Raw genomic sequence first — 12,685 nt, forward strand, 5'->3', positions numbered from 1 at the left:
AAAGACCAAAAGAATAATGTCTGTGTTAGTTCAGTCAGTGAGTTGTTTATCTGAAACAAATTTTTATTCCTTAAATATATCTCACCTGCACTTTGAGAATTTTCTGATGAAAGACAGTATTTGTACTGTTGCTTTGGATGTTGCTATCTACTTGAGCTAAGAGTTATAAAAATTAAGAATGCTGTACCCTTCTCTAAAAAAAGATTCTGCCTGAATGAAAGAAATGATAATAAAACCCTGGCAGTTTAAATGAGAGAATCATATCCGTTGGAAATACCACTCTTTTTGTTTTGGGGTGTATTTTTTTTGTTTTTTTGGTTTTTTTTTTAAGAACTTACCAAGTTGGGGAGTGAAGAAGAATGCAAATCACATTCCTGTTTTGAATGTGTCCTTGTAGCTATAATTATTTATGTTAACTAGTGGTTTTGTGTCTTTATTATAATAACGTCACATTTTATTTTTTGCAACAAAAAATTATAATGATGTCCTATACCTGAAGTATCAGGAAAAAAGTAGTCCTAATTCTTGTATAATAAACAAAAACAAAAGAAATATGATCTGTGCCATAGATTGCTTTTAATCAAATGGGGAAGTTAAAAATATATGGATGACAGCACAAGTTTAAAAAAAAAAAAAAAGTGGCCTGAAATAGTCTTTCAAAAATGGTTGGTGCATACTCTCTACAAAGGATATATTATGATTATATGATGATAAATTTGTATTTGTCTTCATTCTCATTAAAATGATGGCGTAGGGAGAGGATGAAAAAAAGTTGATGGAATTCTGCCCTTATTTAGCTTGACTCAGTTCAGTCTTTTTTTTTTTTTTTTTTTTTTTAATTTATTTGACAGACAGAGATCACAAGTAGGCAGAGAGGCAGGCAGAGAGAGAGGAAGGAAAGCAGACTCCCTGCTGAGCAGAGAGCCCGATTCGGGGCTCGATCCCAGGACCCTGGGACCATGACCTGAGCCGAAAGCAGAGGCTTTAACCCACTGAGCCACCCAGGCGCCCCGACTCAGTTCAGTCTTGTCCTCACATGGATTCACTGCTTGTTCCTGAGATTAGGTTTTAATGTTTTTACATGCTATTTTCTTGCAGACCAAAATGCAATGAACAACATTTAGGATACGTAAACCATTTTGTTGTTGATGTTGTTTTGTTATTTTGAGGTCTTTCTTAAATTTTTTAGTTTAAAAGAGCACAGATTGTAAGTATATAATTCCAGTTATCACAATTAAAATAAAATTATTTGATAATTTTTTATCTTTGGAATTGTGGGGTATTTTGGATATTTTTTACTCTTTGGAAATGTGGGGTAAACAATTTAGGCAAGATATAAATAAAAATAGTTTCATATAAAAATATCTAGGACTTAAAAATTTTTTTTTCAACAGGTATCTCAAAATCATGATTGAAATACAGTTTTTGGTTCATAGTTTTCAAAATGTTATTCATGACTTCTGGTATTAAAATCTTAAATTGTACAAGTGATCCTGAATCAATGCTGATGGAAAGAAAATAAATACTAAAATATGTAAAAAGTAAAAGGTGGAAGTCATCATCCTATCCAGTTCTACAACATCTTCCTCTCCTCAGAGCTACCACTTAAAATTTAGTATGTAACTTACCATACCTTTTTTGATGCACATACATGGGAAACGTTTTATAACAACTTGTTTTTACTTTTTTTCTTTTAAAATAAATAGAATTCTCTTTTTTACAGTATGCTCTGTGACTTGCCCTTCTCAGTTTGTTTTGGAAAACTTTATATGTTATTATATTACAGCTAGATTTTTCTCTCTTTCATTGCTATGACTTCTCGAAAGGTCCTTTGAATGATGGATACTTTTTCCAGTTTTTCACTATTACAAAAAAAATTCTACAATGCATATCCTTGCATACATCTTTGTGAACTAGTCAGTAATGGAGTTTCTTATTGACTAGTAGTTTCTCCGTATTCTAGGTGTTATTGTGTCGATTATACGTGGCAGGTATTTTCTCCCTGTGCTCTTGTCTTGGTGTCTTTTGTCATTTGAATGTTTTAAATAATTATGTAGTCAGGTCTGTTGATCTTTTTCATTTGTCATCCCTTTTATTGATTCTGTATTTCTAAATTATTTATACTTCTTTCCACAGAGGTATTTTTACTTCCATTTTTACCTGTCATTGTAAAACTTTTTATAGAGCCCTGTGAATGATGGAAAATATATTAGTATGTGATATGTTCCGATGGTGTGTAGTAATGATATAAGGATCAGTTGCAATTTTGATGATCAGTTTCAGAGTTATAAAATAAATGTAATAAATTCTGGAAAAGTGTTGGGGTTTTGTGTTATTTATGGGATTGCTATAAGTAGTCATCACTATTAATAAATTCATTTTTGACAGGTAATATGCCAGGCACTAAATGATAACAATAGAACAGAAATGAGAAGTAATCCCTTTTTCTGTGACTCCTTTAGACATGATTATCACCAGGAGTTTATTTCTGTTATCAGAAATATCTGCATGTAGCTGCTGCTGCTTTGAATTGTTCTCCACTAAATCTTGCTGCCATTCAGTGCCAGATTACCCAACAAATATACTACCAAAGCAGGGTCCCAAAGTAAAAAAGAGCAGCCTTGATTAACTTACTCAAAATTTTATTTCATGTTTGTGTGCATGTGTAGTATTGCACGCTGTATATGGGTGAGGATTCAGAAGGCTAAGATCTGCAGTGTTTGGGGTCTCTGATTTGGCTTTGTGTCTATTTATCCCACCTTTCTATCTTGATACCCCACAACCTGGGCTGCTTTTGTCCCACCACCAGTAATTATCTTGGAAGTAGCTTATACTTTTATGTTTCTGCCCTATAATAGAAGGGAATGCCCTCATATGAAGTACCATGAAGCCAATATCTCATAGACCCTGATATCAGCTCACTTCTATTCTCTACCTTCTCTCCATACCTGAGGAGTACAATTTGAAAAAAATTAGAATTTTACTGGCACCCCCTTCCCCTTGTTAATAGGGGAGATTCATTAAAGGGAGGAATTCCTTCTTTCTAGCTGGAATAACAAGGGAAAAGAGAGGGGTTTTTTGGGTTTTTGGGTTTGGGGGGGAGGTTTTTTGAAGGGGTTAGAATTTTACAGCTCAGCAGACTTGGATAAGTTTACAATAATTGAGCTAGATTATTTTTTAACTAGATTTCTGAGTGCATTTTCTGATCTAACCACACATATACCTATTTATAACCTGAAATTTGCCTTTAAAGTCACAAAAGCACAAAGCACTGTAGTGCTTGTAACACTCTTCCATATTATTGTAGGTAACTAAATGACCATGGAATCTGGAGCAGAGAACCAGCAGAGTGGAGATGCAGCTGTAACAGAAGCTGAAAGCCAGCAAATGACAGTTCAAGCCCAGCCACAGATTGCCACATTAGCCCAGGTATAAAATACATGGAGAGATTCCAAGTTATGTCTCTTCCAAGAGAAATATGTTTTAGACAAGAGGATTTAGTTTTTATTGCAGAGATAGACATAGAATTGAGCAGAGACATTCTTAGAATACCGAAGTTCCTATTTACTAAGTATTAGCATAATTTTAGAAATGATTTACTAACAGAACAGAAAAATGTATTGTTAGAACGTTATTTGTAGTGACCTGATTTAGAATAATGACATTTTAACTAATGGGTAGAGATTGTCTCTCCTAAACGAGGGAAGAAAACCTGATATGGTAACTGCTTTTTTTTTTTATCACACAGATTTATTTTGAGGCATGGGAATTTAGATAATCCGAGACACTAAGTTTTCTATGTGCTTAAAATAAAAAATAGGGTAACCAGATAAATTGACACACAAGTAAATTTCAAGGATGATAAATTTTGTTTCCTATATCTTTTACATATAATTTATGATTCCTTTATTTTGTCTTTGTCTTAAACATTCTACCTCTAGAGTTATATTCTTTCATCCTTCTTTTTTATTCTGATTTATTTTTCCTCAAATATTTTATTAACCATTATTTGCATACATAAGAAATAAGTTAATATAAGAACATTATATAACCTTATGCCTTATATAAGAAAGGTAGTTATAGATACATAGATAAATAACAGACATAAACCTGCTAGGTAAAGGAGTATGTTACTGCCTCTTTTTGATAAAGGCTCCCAGGAGAAAATAATCTTAGCAGAAGCTCTACAGTGTTGAGCTTCAGCTTCCTGAAGAATTTAAAAGCCCTACTAAGGAAGTCCCTGAGCAAAAATGAGTCTTGGCTAATAGGGGGCTAACCACAAATGGTTACTACACCATTTGTGGTGTAGTATTAACGTATGGCCCAAATACTGGGATCTCCAGCAGGAATATGGTCAGAAGAAGTGAGCTGCTCTGTGTTTTCTTCTGAGAGTATTAGGGTCTACCTCCAACCCTCAGCAGTAAGGCAAAGCAGAAAATATCTAGGGATAAAGTAAATACTTAGATAAGGCAGATGGAGGAATGAAGAAGAAAGAGCCAGGACTTCATCAGTACATGGTCAAGGCAAACATGCACAGATCAGAATCTGGGCTCACCTAAGCATTTGACCCTATGGGAAAAATAAGATATAATCCCAGAAAGGATCTTGGTGATGATGACAGCCCTCCAAATAACTGTCTCTTGGGGGGCACTTTTCCGTCTGATCCGGTTGTCCTCTTAAGTCTGCTATACAATACAGCCCTGGAAATTCCTTTCCCCCTGCTTTCTTACTGAATTTGTTTCGTTGGTATAATAAAGCATGTTTTCCAATGGTTTTTTGAGCAAGTTTGGGTAAAAAATTCTTGGTAAGGATATCATTTTTCTTGGGGCACCTGGGTGGCTCAGTTAAGCATCCAACTCTTGGTTTCAGCTCAGGTCATGATCTCCCAATCCTGGGATAGAGTCCCATGACAGGCTACATGCTCAGTGAGGAGTCGGCTTCAGATTTTTTCTCCTTCTCTACCCCTCTCCACCTGCATACACATTCTCTCTCTCTCTCAAATCAATAAATAAATTATTTTTTAAAAAATGATTTTTCTTCCAAAGCTTGAAAGTTTCTCTCAAAGTTGGAACAGTCACCATGTGGTGTTGCTTTTGGAAAAGACTAAGTCCATTTATTTTGCCTCTCTGGTATCTTATTTCTCTTTGTTCACAGTGCTTCACTATTTCATTATTAGGGTCTTGGTTTGAATAGTTTTTATCCATTGTGCTATATATTTTCATTGGGCCCTTTTTAGTGGAAGCTCATGTCTTCAATTTTGGGCAATTTCTTTACATTATTTGGTTGAAGATTTTTCTCTCTCTCCTTTTTTCCTTGTCATCTAGATGTTATACCTAGAGGACTGTTTCTCTGATTTTCTCATCTTTTCTCTGTTGCTTTCTCTTTGTCTTTTTGCTCTGCTTTCTGGGAGACTTTTTCAGTTTGATGTTCCAACCCATTTGTTGAACGTTTTATTTCTGCTGTCATGTTTCCAAGAGTTCCTTTTGTTCTCTGAATAGTCCTTTTGTGTTTTAATAGCATCCTGTTTATGTTTAACAAAGGGAATATTTTCTGTCGTCTCTGAGAATATTAATTAGGTTTTAAGTTTTCTTCTCCCCACATAGATTTTCCTCTGTATAGCTTTTTGCCCTTCAATTTGTTTTGGTCTCCATCTTTCATATTAGAAGCTTTCCTCTATTGTTTTATAATTGTGGTTGTCTGCTCAAGTTTAAAGTAGGGGACCAAAAAAACCATTGGAAGCTCTAAGTGTGCTGGGGCCTAACAACTACGAGTTGTGTGTGAGCCTCACTATAGGGTGGTTATGGCCTTCCCAATGTCAGTATCTTTTAAGTCTTTGTTTAGCCCCTTGTCACTGATTAGGTTCCTCCGGGAAGGCTTTATTGATCCCTTGCTTGTAGGGTAAAGACCAGGGAGCTAAGAGAGAGTAGACTGGAGGTTAGTAACCCAACCTTCAGCAGTGTCTGTTATAGGCAGTCAGGAGATCCACTACCCAGAAATTAATTCTCCATTTTTCTGTCAGCATGGAGTAGATTAATTACTCTTCCACAGAGGGTGTGGGGAGGGGATCCAGTTGCTTTTCAAAGAGCCTTCAATTAGCCTTCCTTATTTTCAGCTTCTCCCTTTACTCCACCTTCCAGGATGACTTAGATCCTGCGCCTCTTAAGGATTTTGTGGTTCAAATCAGGCTTTCCCTGTTTCTACGTCATGAGTTGTCCTCCTGAGGTCTCCCAAGTTCATTACCATTCATCCAGTCTTCTTTCCAACCTCCAAAACTCTTTGTGTTATCTTCTGTCCCATTCTTTGCTCATGTAATTGTGCCTGTAAAAACAAAATCAATTTTATGAAGTTTAATTGAAGATTCAGGAAGGAGCAAAATGATATATACATGTTTAATTTATCATCCTTATCAGGCAGTCCTTTAGCATTTACTTTGAAGAGCAGAATGACATGATAGTTGAGTTTTAGAAAAGCTGGTTTTCTATTCCTATTTGTGTAGGTTTTGTTCTTTTTATTCCTAACTACAGAGTTTTTTCACTTGGTCATCCAAGTCCTTAACACATACATGATGCATTTTTGTCATAATTTCCTTTCATAATTCTGAAACCTGGTATTTTTTTGTCAGTATTTAATAATGGAAAAATATAATAAAATTGCCAAATCCAAGACTGTAGTGATTTGAAGTGAACAGGAAAAAATTCAGCCAAGCTAGCAAAGGAAGAAAACCAATCTAAAACAATAATGAGATGCTTTATTTTACTTTTGGAATTTGCACAGTTTTGTTCTTTTAAGTGTGGGGCTTGAACTCTCGACCCTGAGATCAAGACCTGAGCTGAGATCAAGAATCAGATGCTTAACCAACTAAGCCACCCAGGCACCCCTACAGAGATTTTTTTTTTTAATGGGAAGGAAAAAAACAATATTAGTTTTGACTATGAGAATGTAAACTTTTATGGATTTAACTAAAGAGTTGGGTAAAAGGATGATCATTGTAGCTTCCTTGTAACAGGCAAATTTGAAAACCTAAATATCCAATAGTAAGGAATTTATTAAACAGTAATTTTTATTGTACAGCCCTAAAACCACTTAAGAAAATTATTAATGGTATGAAAAGATATAATGGATTTGAAAGATTAAATTAGATTCCATGATTGTGTGTTATAAAAATTGAGTGTGAGTGTGCACTTTTAAAAGCATCTAGATCTTCAGCAAAAATATTAACAGCAATTATCTCTGAGTGGTAGGAACATAAGAAATTTTTATCTTCTATATCTGTATTGTTTACGAAGTTATAATGAGACAGCTGTTCTGTAGAATGATCCAGGTAGAGAAGAGATTAACCAGCTCCTTGAGTTAGCTTGTTATATTTATTCTGTAAAATAGAGAAGAGGATATAATAATTGCTTCATATATCAGAAGAGCCTTTGTACGGAACTAAGAAGAAATATTCTGAATAACTTAGGGTTGTGGTTCTCAAATTTCAGTATAGGGGAAAGTGTCCTTAGGTCCACCAAGAGTCTGACTTTATAAATAGGCACATGTTGTAACTCTGTTGGAGGTAGTCCATGGACCACATTTTGAGAACCAGATAAAACCAAACAAAATTTATAGTGGCCAGAGAGAAAATGATTATATTAAGGAGGGATGTCCTAACTGCCCAAAGATGGATACTCATAGTTTTAACTTCTCATTTCATTAGGGCTCTTTCCTGCCCAAGCTTCTCCTTACTTCTTGTGTTCTCTGTTTCAGTTGATAGCATAGTTTATCGATTCTTACCAAAACATGAAATATGTGAGTCATCCTGGATTCCTCTCTCACCTCCTTCAAGCAGTCATTCATGAAGCTCTTTCTAGTCTGCCTCCTGGATTTTCCTTGAATCAGTTCTCTCATTCTCCTGTGTACCACAGCTAGTACTTTACTTCTGGCTTTATCATCTCACCTAACTACTAGATAGGCTTTCTCAGTCTTCTCCCCTCCACTTTGTTCTTTCAATGAAATAGATGATTTTCATACTGCCACTGAAGTGATCTATCTAAAATTCAAACCTCACCATGTGATATTCCAGAGTTTGAAAGCCGTTAAGTGCCTTTCCCAGTCTCCTCAAGATATAGTGCAACTTTTTTAATGGAATATATATGGTTTTTCATGACGAGCTCATTTAGCCCCTGCCTGTTGGTGTTACAATTTTATCTTGCCCTGGTTCCTACATTCCTACAGTAACGCACTTAGTAGTGCTATCATTTATTTATCCCTTCTTCCCCCAAATTCTGTGCCTCTCCCCTGGGAATCAAAATATGCCTAATTTGTAATCTTTATTTCAAATTTGCATTCTTCCCTTTTTAGGGGAGGTGGGGTAGCTTTTCTCAGTGTGTGTATTTTTCTCTTGGCAAGCCTCATTACTTCACTGGATTTTATTTATTTGTGTTCTTTTCCCCATGCCTTCATCATACATGTACCCCAGTAATTCCCTTCATGTTTGTAGTTTCAGTTCTGACATTGCTCTTAGCACATGGGTCCACAATTACTGTTTACCAAATGAGCAAAAATTATTGAACATTTGAATGTGTTCAAGCATAGGAACAAGAAATACTATCTGATAGATATAGATATGACATAAGAGCTCTTTGGACCTGGATATTGATTCATTAAAATTGCTTTCTTTGTGCCTCAGGAGAAAATTAGTATCTCTTAAATTCACTCAGTTCAGTTCTTTTATTCCTTTAAGAGGAAAATAAATCCTTAAAATATCAACTATCATATCAGTTTGATTTAGGAAGGGTAGAAAATTTCAGTTTATAATACGTATTAATACTTTCTCACTAATAAAAGGCATACTTGTAATTAGTTTAAAAGAGAAGACTGTGCTATACATTTTTAGATATATATTTATTCTAGACTTCGCTAAGTTTTGCCCAAGTCTGAGAGCAGTTGTATTTTAGAATATGAGTTATTTAACACAAAATATTCTGAAGACTTTTATGTTTCTTCAAAGCTACCATAGCTCTTGACCTTGGGTAAGTTACTAAATCTCTTGAGCAGTTGATATTTCTAACTCTAAAATGGAGATAATCCTTATTATCCAGTCATGATTTCTTCGAAGAGCAAAATGAGAAACTGGACATGAAAGCAGGTAGGAAAAATTTAAAGCACCATACAAATTAAAGTGTATTTAGTATTCAGAGGAAGTCTGTGTTACAAATTTTAAATATTAGCAAAAAAACCTAAATTGTAAATATTACATTAAAATAGTTTTTTGTCATTTGGAAGGATTTGAAAGGGAGGGGGCATGTACAGTTGTTTTTTTTTTTTAAATATATATTAAATGTAATCATTAGTTTCTTTCACACCAGTGAAATACTTGGCTAGCAGAAGTCATCTTTTTCCTGCTAAAAAAGTTGCTTCGTACTGAACGTGACTACTCTCAAAGAGGTATCTGTGATGATAATTTTTTTCCATGTTCAACACCATAGGTATCTATGCCAGCAGCTCATGCAACATCATCTGCTCCCACCGTAACTTTAGTACAGCTGCCCAATGGGCAGACAGTTCAAGTCCATGGCGTTATTCAGGCGGCCCAGCCATCAGTTATTCAGTCTCCACAAGTCCAGACAGTTCAGGTATGTGTATAAAAAAGTTCTGCATCTACTTTCATAACTGTCGTTTATAGCCATATCTCTCTCCTTTCATTAGTTATGGAATTAGGAACATATCTAGTTCAGAGTTTATTTTATTTATGGTAAAGGAATATGCTGCGTCTGTATAGTCACCTTATGTATAGGAACATATATACACATAAGAACAGACCAAAAAAAAGACTTTTTCTTAAGCTACAGAAGAAAAAGACTTGATTGGGGAAAAAAAATCTTAAAGTACATGGGGTAAAGTGGAAATGTTTGGGAAAGACCAAGGCTGATATACCTTAGTTCAGGAAAATTGAGATAACAAAAATAACTTTGTATTTATTTTCTAAACATGCAATTGGAAAAAATAAGCCCTTGTCAAAATTAATAACATTACCTAAGATACTAACTTGAATTTGGAGATCATAGAAAGCATTATAAAACCAGCTATGTCTAGGGGTATAAGTTAGAGTATATAATTTTGAAGTAATGATATATTCAGGGATTACACTGCGCATGTTATCTAATTCTTTGGAGAGATTGTTCCTTTGGATTGAATCCAGGGCAAATAAAAGCACACAGAGCTCTGAATGAAGGTGACTACTCTACTGAACTGTAGGGAACCTCGAGTAGTAGACATCTTTGCAGTGAGCTTATTGAAAGAAAAAAAAAAGACTTGAACGTTCATTCAAGTAGGCCATAACCCCAGCCTCCCATTTCATATTTTTTGCTTCACAGTCTTCCTGTAAGGACTTAAAAAGACTTTTCTCCGGAACTCAGGTGAGTCCTAGGTCCTAGATTTGGAAAGAACTGTTTTTAGAAAGGAAGGTGAGAAATTATTCTTTATGTTGTTATCCTTCTATAAACATGCAATTTAAGGTTTGCATAAAGATCGTAGAGATCATCTAGGTCTAGGCCGGACTTGTTACCTGCCGAGCCCTTAGTGTATTGCTTACTTTCCCTGCGTATCTTTTCTCCTCTCCTCCAAATGGTAGTTCAGCGTTACTTGAACACTAGGGAAATGGAACCCCTGTCTCCCGAGGTAACCAATTTATAAAGAGGGGTGATTGCTGAACTGTTCTTCCCTGTGGTGAGCCAGAATATACCTTTCTAAAACATCTAACTAGTGGTCCCACTTCCATCCTTAGAAACTTATTAAGCAAATTTAATTCTTTCTCCTTTGGACCACTTCTCCCTTGTCTCTTGCACCCTTCCTACTTTGAAAGAAAAAATGTCCAGACTAAACAAATGTCTATTTTTCTTCAGTCATTTATTGTACGATGTAGCTTTTATTGCTCTTTACTGTCCTTGCTATCATCCTGTGGATGAGAGCTGTTGTGTTTTCCTCGAGTATGGTAGCCAGACTGATTGATATTTGTAGATGGGACAAGTGCTTCCTTTGCCCTGGAAGCATTCTGTTAATGTCCTCAAACGGTATATTCGATTTAGTCAGCCGTATTATATTATTGAGTCCTTGAGCCACCATTACCCACCTCTACTTATGCTTTTGGTTCGCTTGGACACTTACATGGAAGAAAAAAAAAAAAAGAACGTTTTCATGTAAAAATATCAACACGTGTGAATTTACATACTGAAAGATACTCGGAATGGAATTTGTTACCAAGATGGAGACGGTGTCATCCTGGTGAAAACTAAGGAATTAGACATTTCTGTGAAATCACACTGACTGGCCAATAGTCTCCGATCCTTTGCCTCAGTTTTTATTTCATTGAGTGCTATATTACTATTCTCCATACAATGCCATTACTAATTTCCCACTCATTTTCTTCTTGGTAATAGTGGAAGGAACCTGACCTGCTAATCAGGAGACCTAGATTCCCGGTCACATTTAATCCTTACTTTCTCTTTTTCACTTACGAGTAGGAGGCCTTTCTATAAAGAACACACCAAAATTTTCTAAACTTATTAAGATGATAATTTTTCGTCATAATATGTGATATTTAATTGTCAATTATATTTTTAATTTTAATCTTTACTTTGTGACAATAATAATTTGGACCTGGGGAGTATATGGCTATTAACTTTGTAGAAATATTTATTCATCTTCTCAAGAGCACATTTTTCCATCAAGGTGAGCTATATTTATAACTGAAAACCTGAATTCTACAAATAGAGACACAATATTTTTACTTTATTTTTTTCTTTGAAGGGCCTAAATCATGAAGAATATATTAAACTTTATGGGTCATTTGAGCTGGTTAACAGGGATTAGTATTTTGGTAACTAGGAAGTAGTTTACATCAGAAAAGATGTGTTTAAACAGAGAAATGATCCTGTGAACTTCTACATGGGAAAATAAGAGTATTCTAGAACATCATTTTCAAAAAATACAAGACACATTTCTCTTAATGTGAGAATAAGATACTAGGATCTGTTTCTGTTTTTAATCTAAGAATATTAGAAATTAGACTGTGCTAGTGTTTCATATATGGCTTGACATTAGTGCCCTAATTTTATCCTTATGTGTATCAAGTCTCACAGATTATATGAGAATTCCTGCAAAAATAGTAGGAGTTACATGAACGTATAGAAGTTAACAGTGGCATTTTCACTTTTAATTTGTGCTTTAAATGCATTTTTAATAAAGTGCAGTTTAAACGTGTCAGGATTATGGATTATGTTACCTTAAATTATTACAGTCATTCCTTCAACGAATTTTTATTGATCACATGCTATGTGCCAGTCACTGTTCTAGGTGCTATGAAAGACAGCAGTGAACAAATAATACTTCTCTATTCTCATGAAGATCACATTTGAGCGAAGAGAAACAATGAAAAAATAAAATATGTCAGGTGAGGATAAGTGCTGGGAAGATGATGAAAGCAGGGGAAGGGATAGAGAATGTGGAGGGCAGGGGGCTCTGTTTTCTGTAGGGTGGTCAGGGAATGCAGTGAACAGAAACCAGAAGGCAGTGCAGGAGGCTAAGCCATGCAAGCAGTAAAGCAAGTCCCAAAGGTTTAGAAGTACGAATGTGCTTCATATATCAAGATATAGTAAAGGGATGTGGTTCAGATAGAATGAACAAAAGGGAGAGTGGCTGGATGAAA

The 12,685-nt window shown here is 35.2% G+C and overlaps 2 protein-coding genes across 6 annotated transcripts in view; one reads left to right on the top strand and one right to left on the bottom strand.

Annotated features, from left to right (window-relative positions):
* The window catches only part of CREB1 (cAMP responsive element binding protein 1), a 62,672-nt gene that overhangs the window by 15,089 nt on the left and 34,898 nt on the right, over window positions 1–12,685 (top strand). For 3 of the 4 annotated variants that reach the window (XR_009403021.1, XM_059393321.1, XM_059393320.1), the window contains exons 2-4: window positions 3,308–3,429; window positions 9,468–9,614; window positions 10,356–10,397. Coding sequence is in view for 3 of the 4 variants with exons in the window: in XM_059393321.1 (XP_059249304.1) it covers window positions 3,316–3,429; window positions 9,468–9,614; window positions 10,356–10,397 (303 nt within the window). In the remaining variant the exon portion in view is untranslated. The remainder of the gene's footprint in view (window positions 1–3,307; window positions 3,430–9,467; window positions 9,615–10,355; window positions 10,398–12,685) is intronic. The other variant, XM_059393322.1, reaches the window with a different exon arrangement.
* The window catches only part of METTL21A (methyltransferase 21A, HSPA lysine), a 56,303-nt gene continuing 49,337 nt past the window's right edge, over window positions 5,720–12,685 (bottom strand). For both annotated transcript variants that reach the window (XM_059393339.1, XM_059393337.1), the window contains exon 4: window positions 5,720–6,318. In XM_059393339.1, the coding sequence (XP_059249322.1) occupies window positions 6,305–6,318 (14 nt within the window). In that variant the 3' untranslated portion in view covers window positions 5,720–6,304. The remainder of the gene's footprint in view (window positions 6,319–12,685) is intronic.

Source organism: Mustela nigripes, chromosome 3, assembly GCF_022355385.1.
Source record: "Mustela nigripes isolate SB6536 chromosome 3, MUSNIG.SB6536, whole genome shotgun sequence".
In the NCBI taxonomy this organism is placed as follows: domain Eukaryota; kingdom Metazoa; phylum Chordata; class Mammalia; order Carnivora; family Mustelidae; genus Mustela; species Mustela nigripes.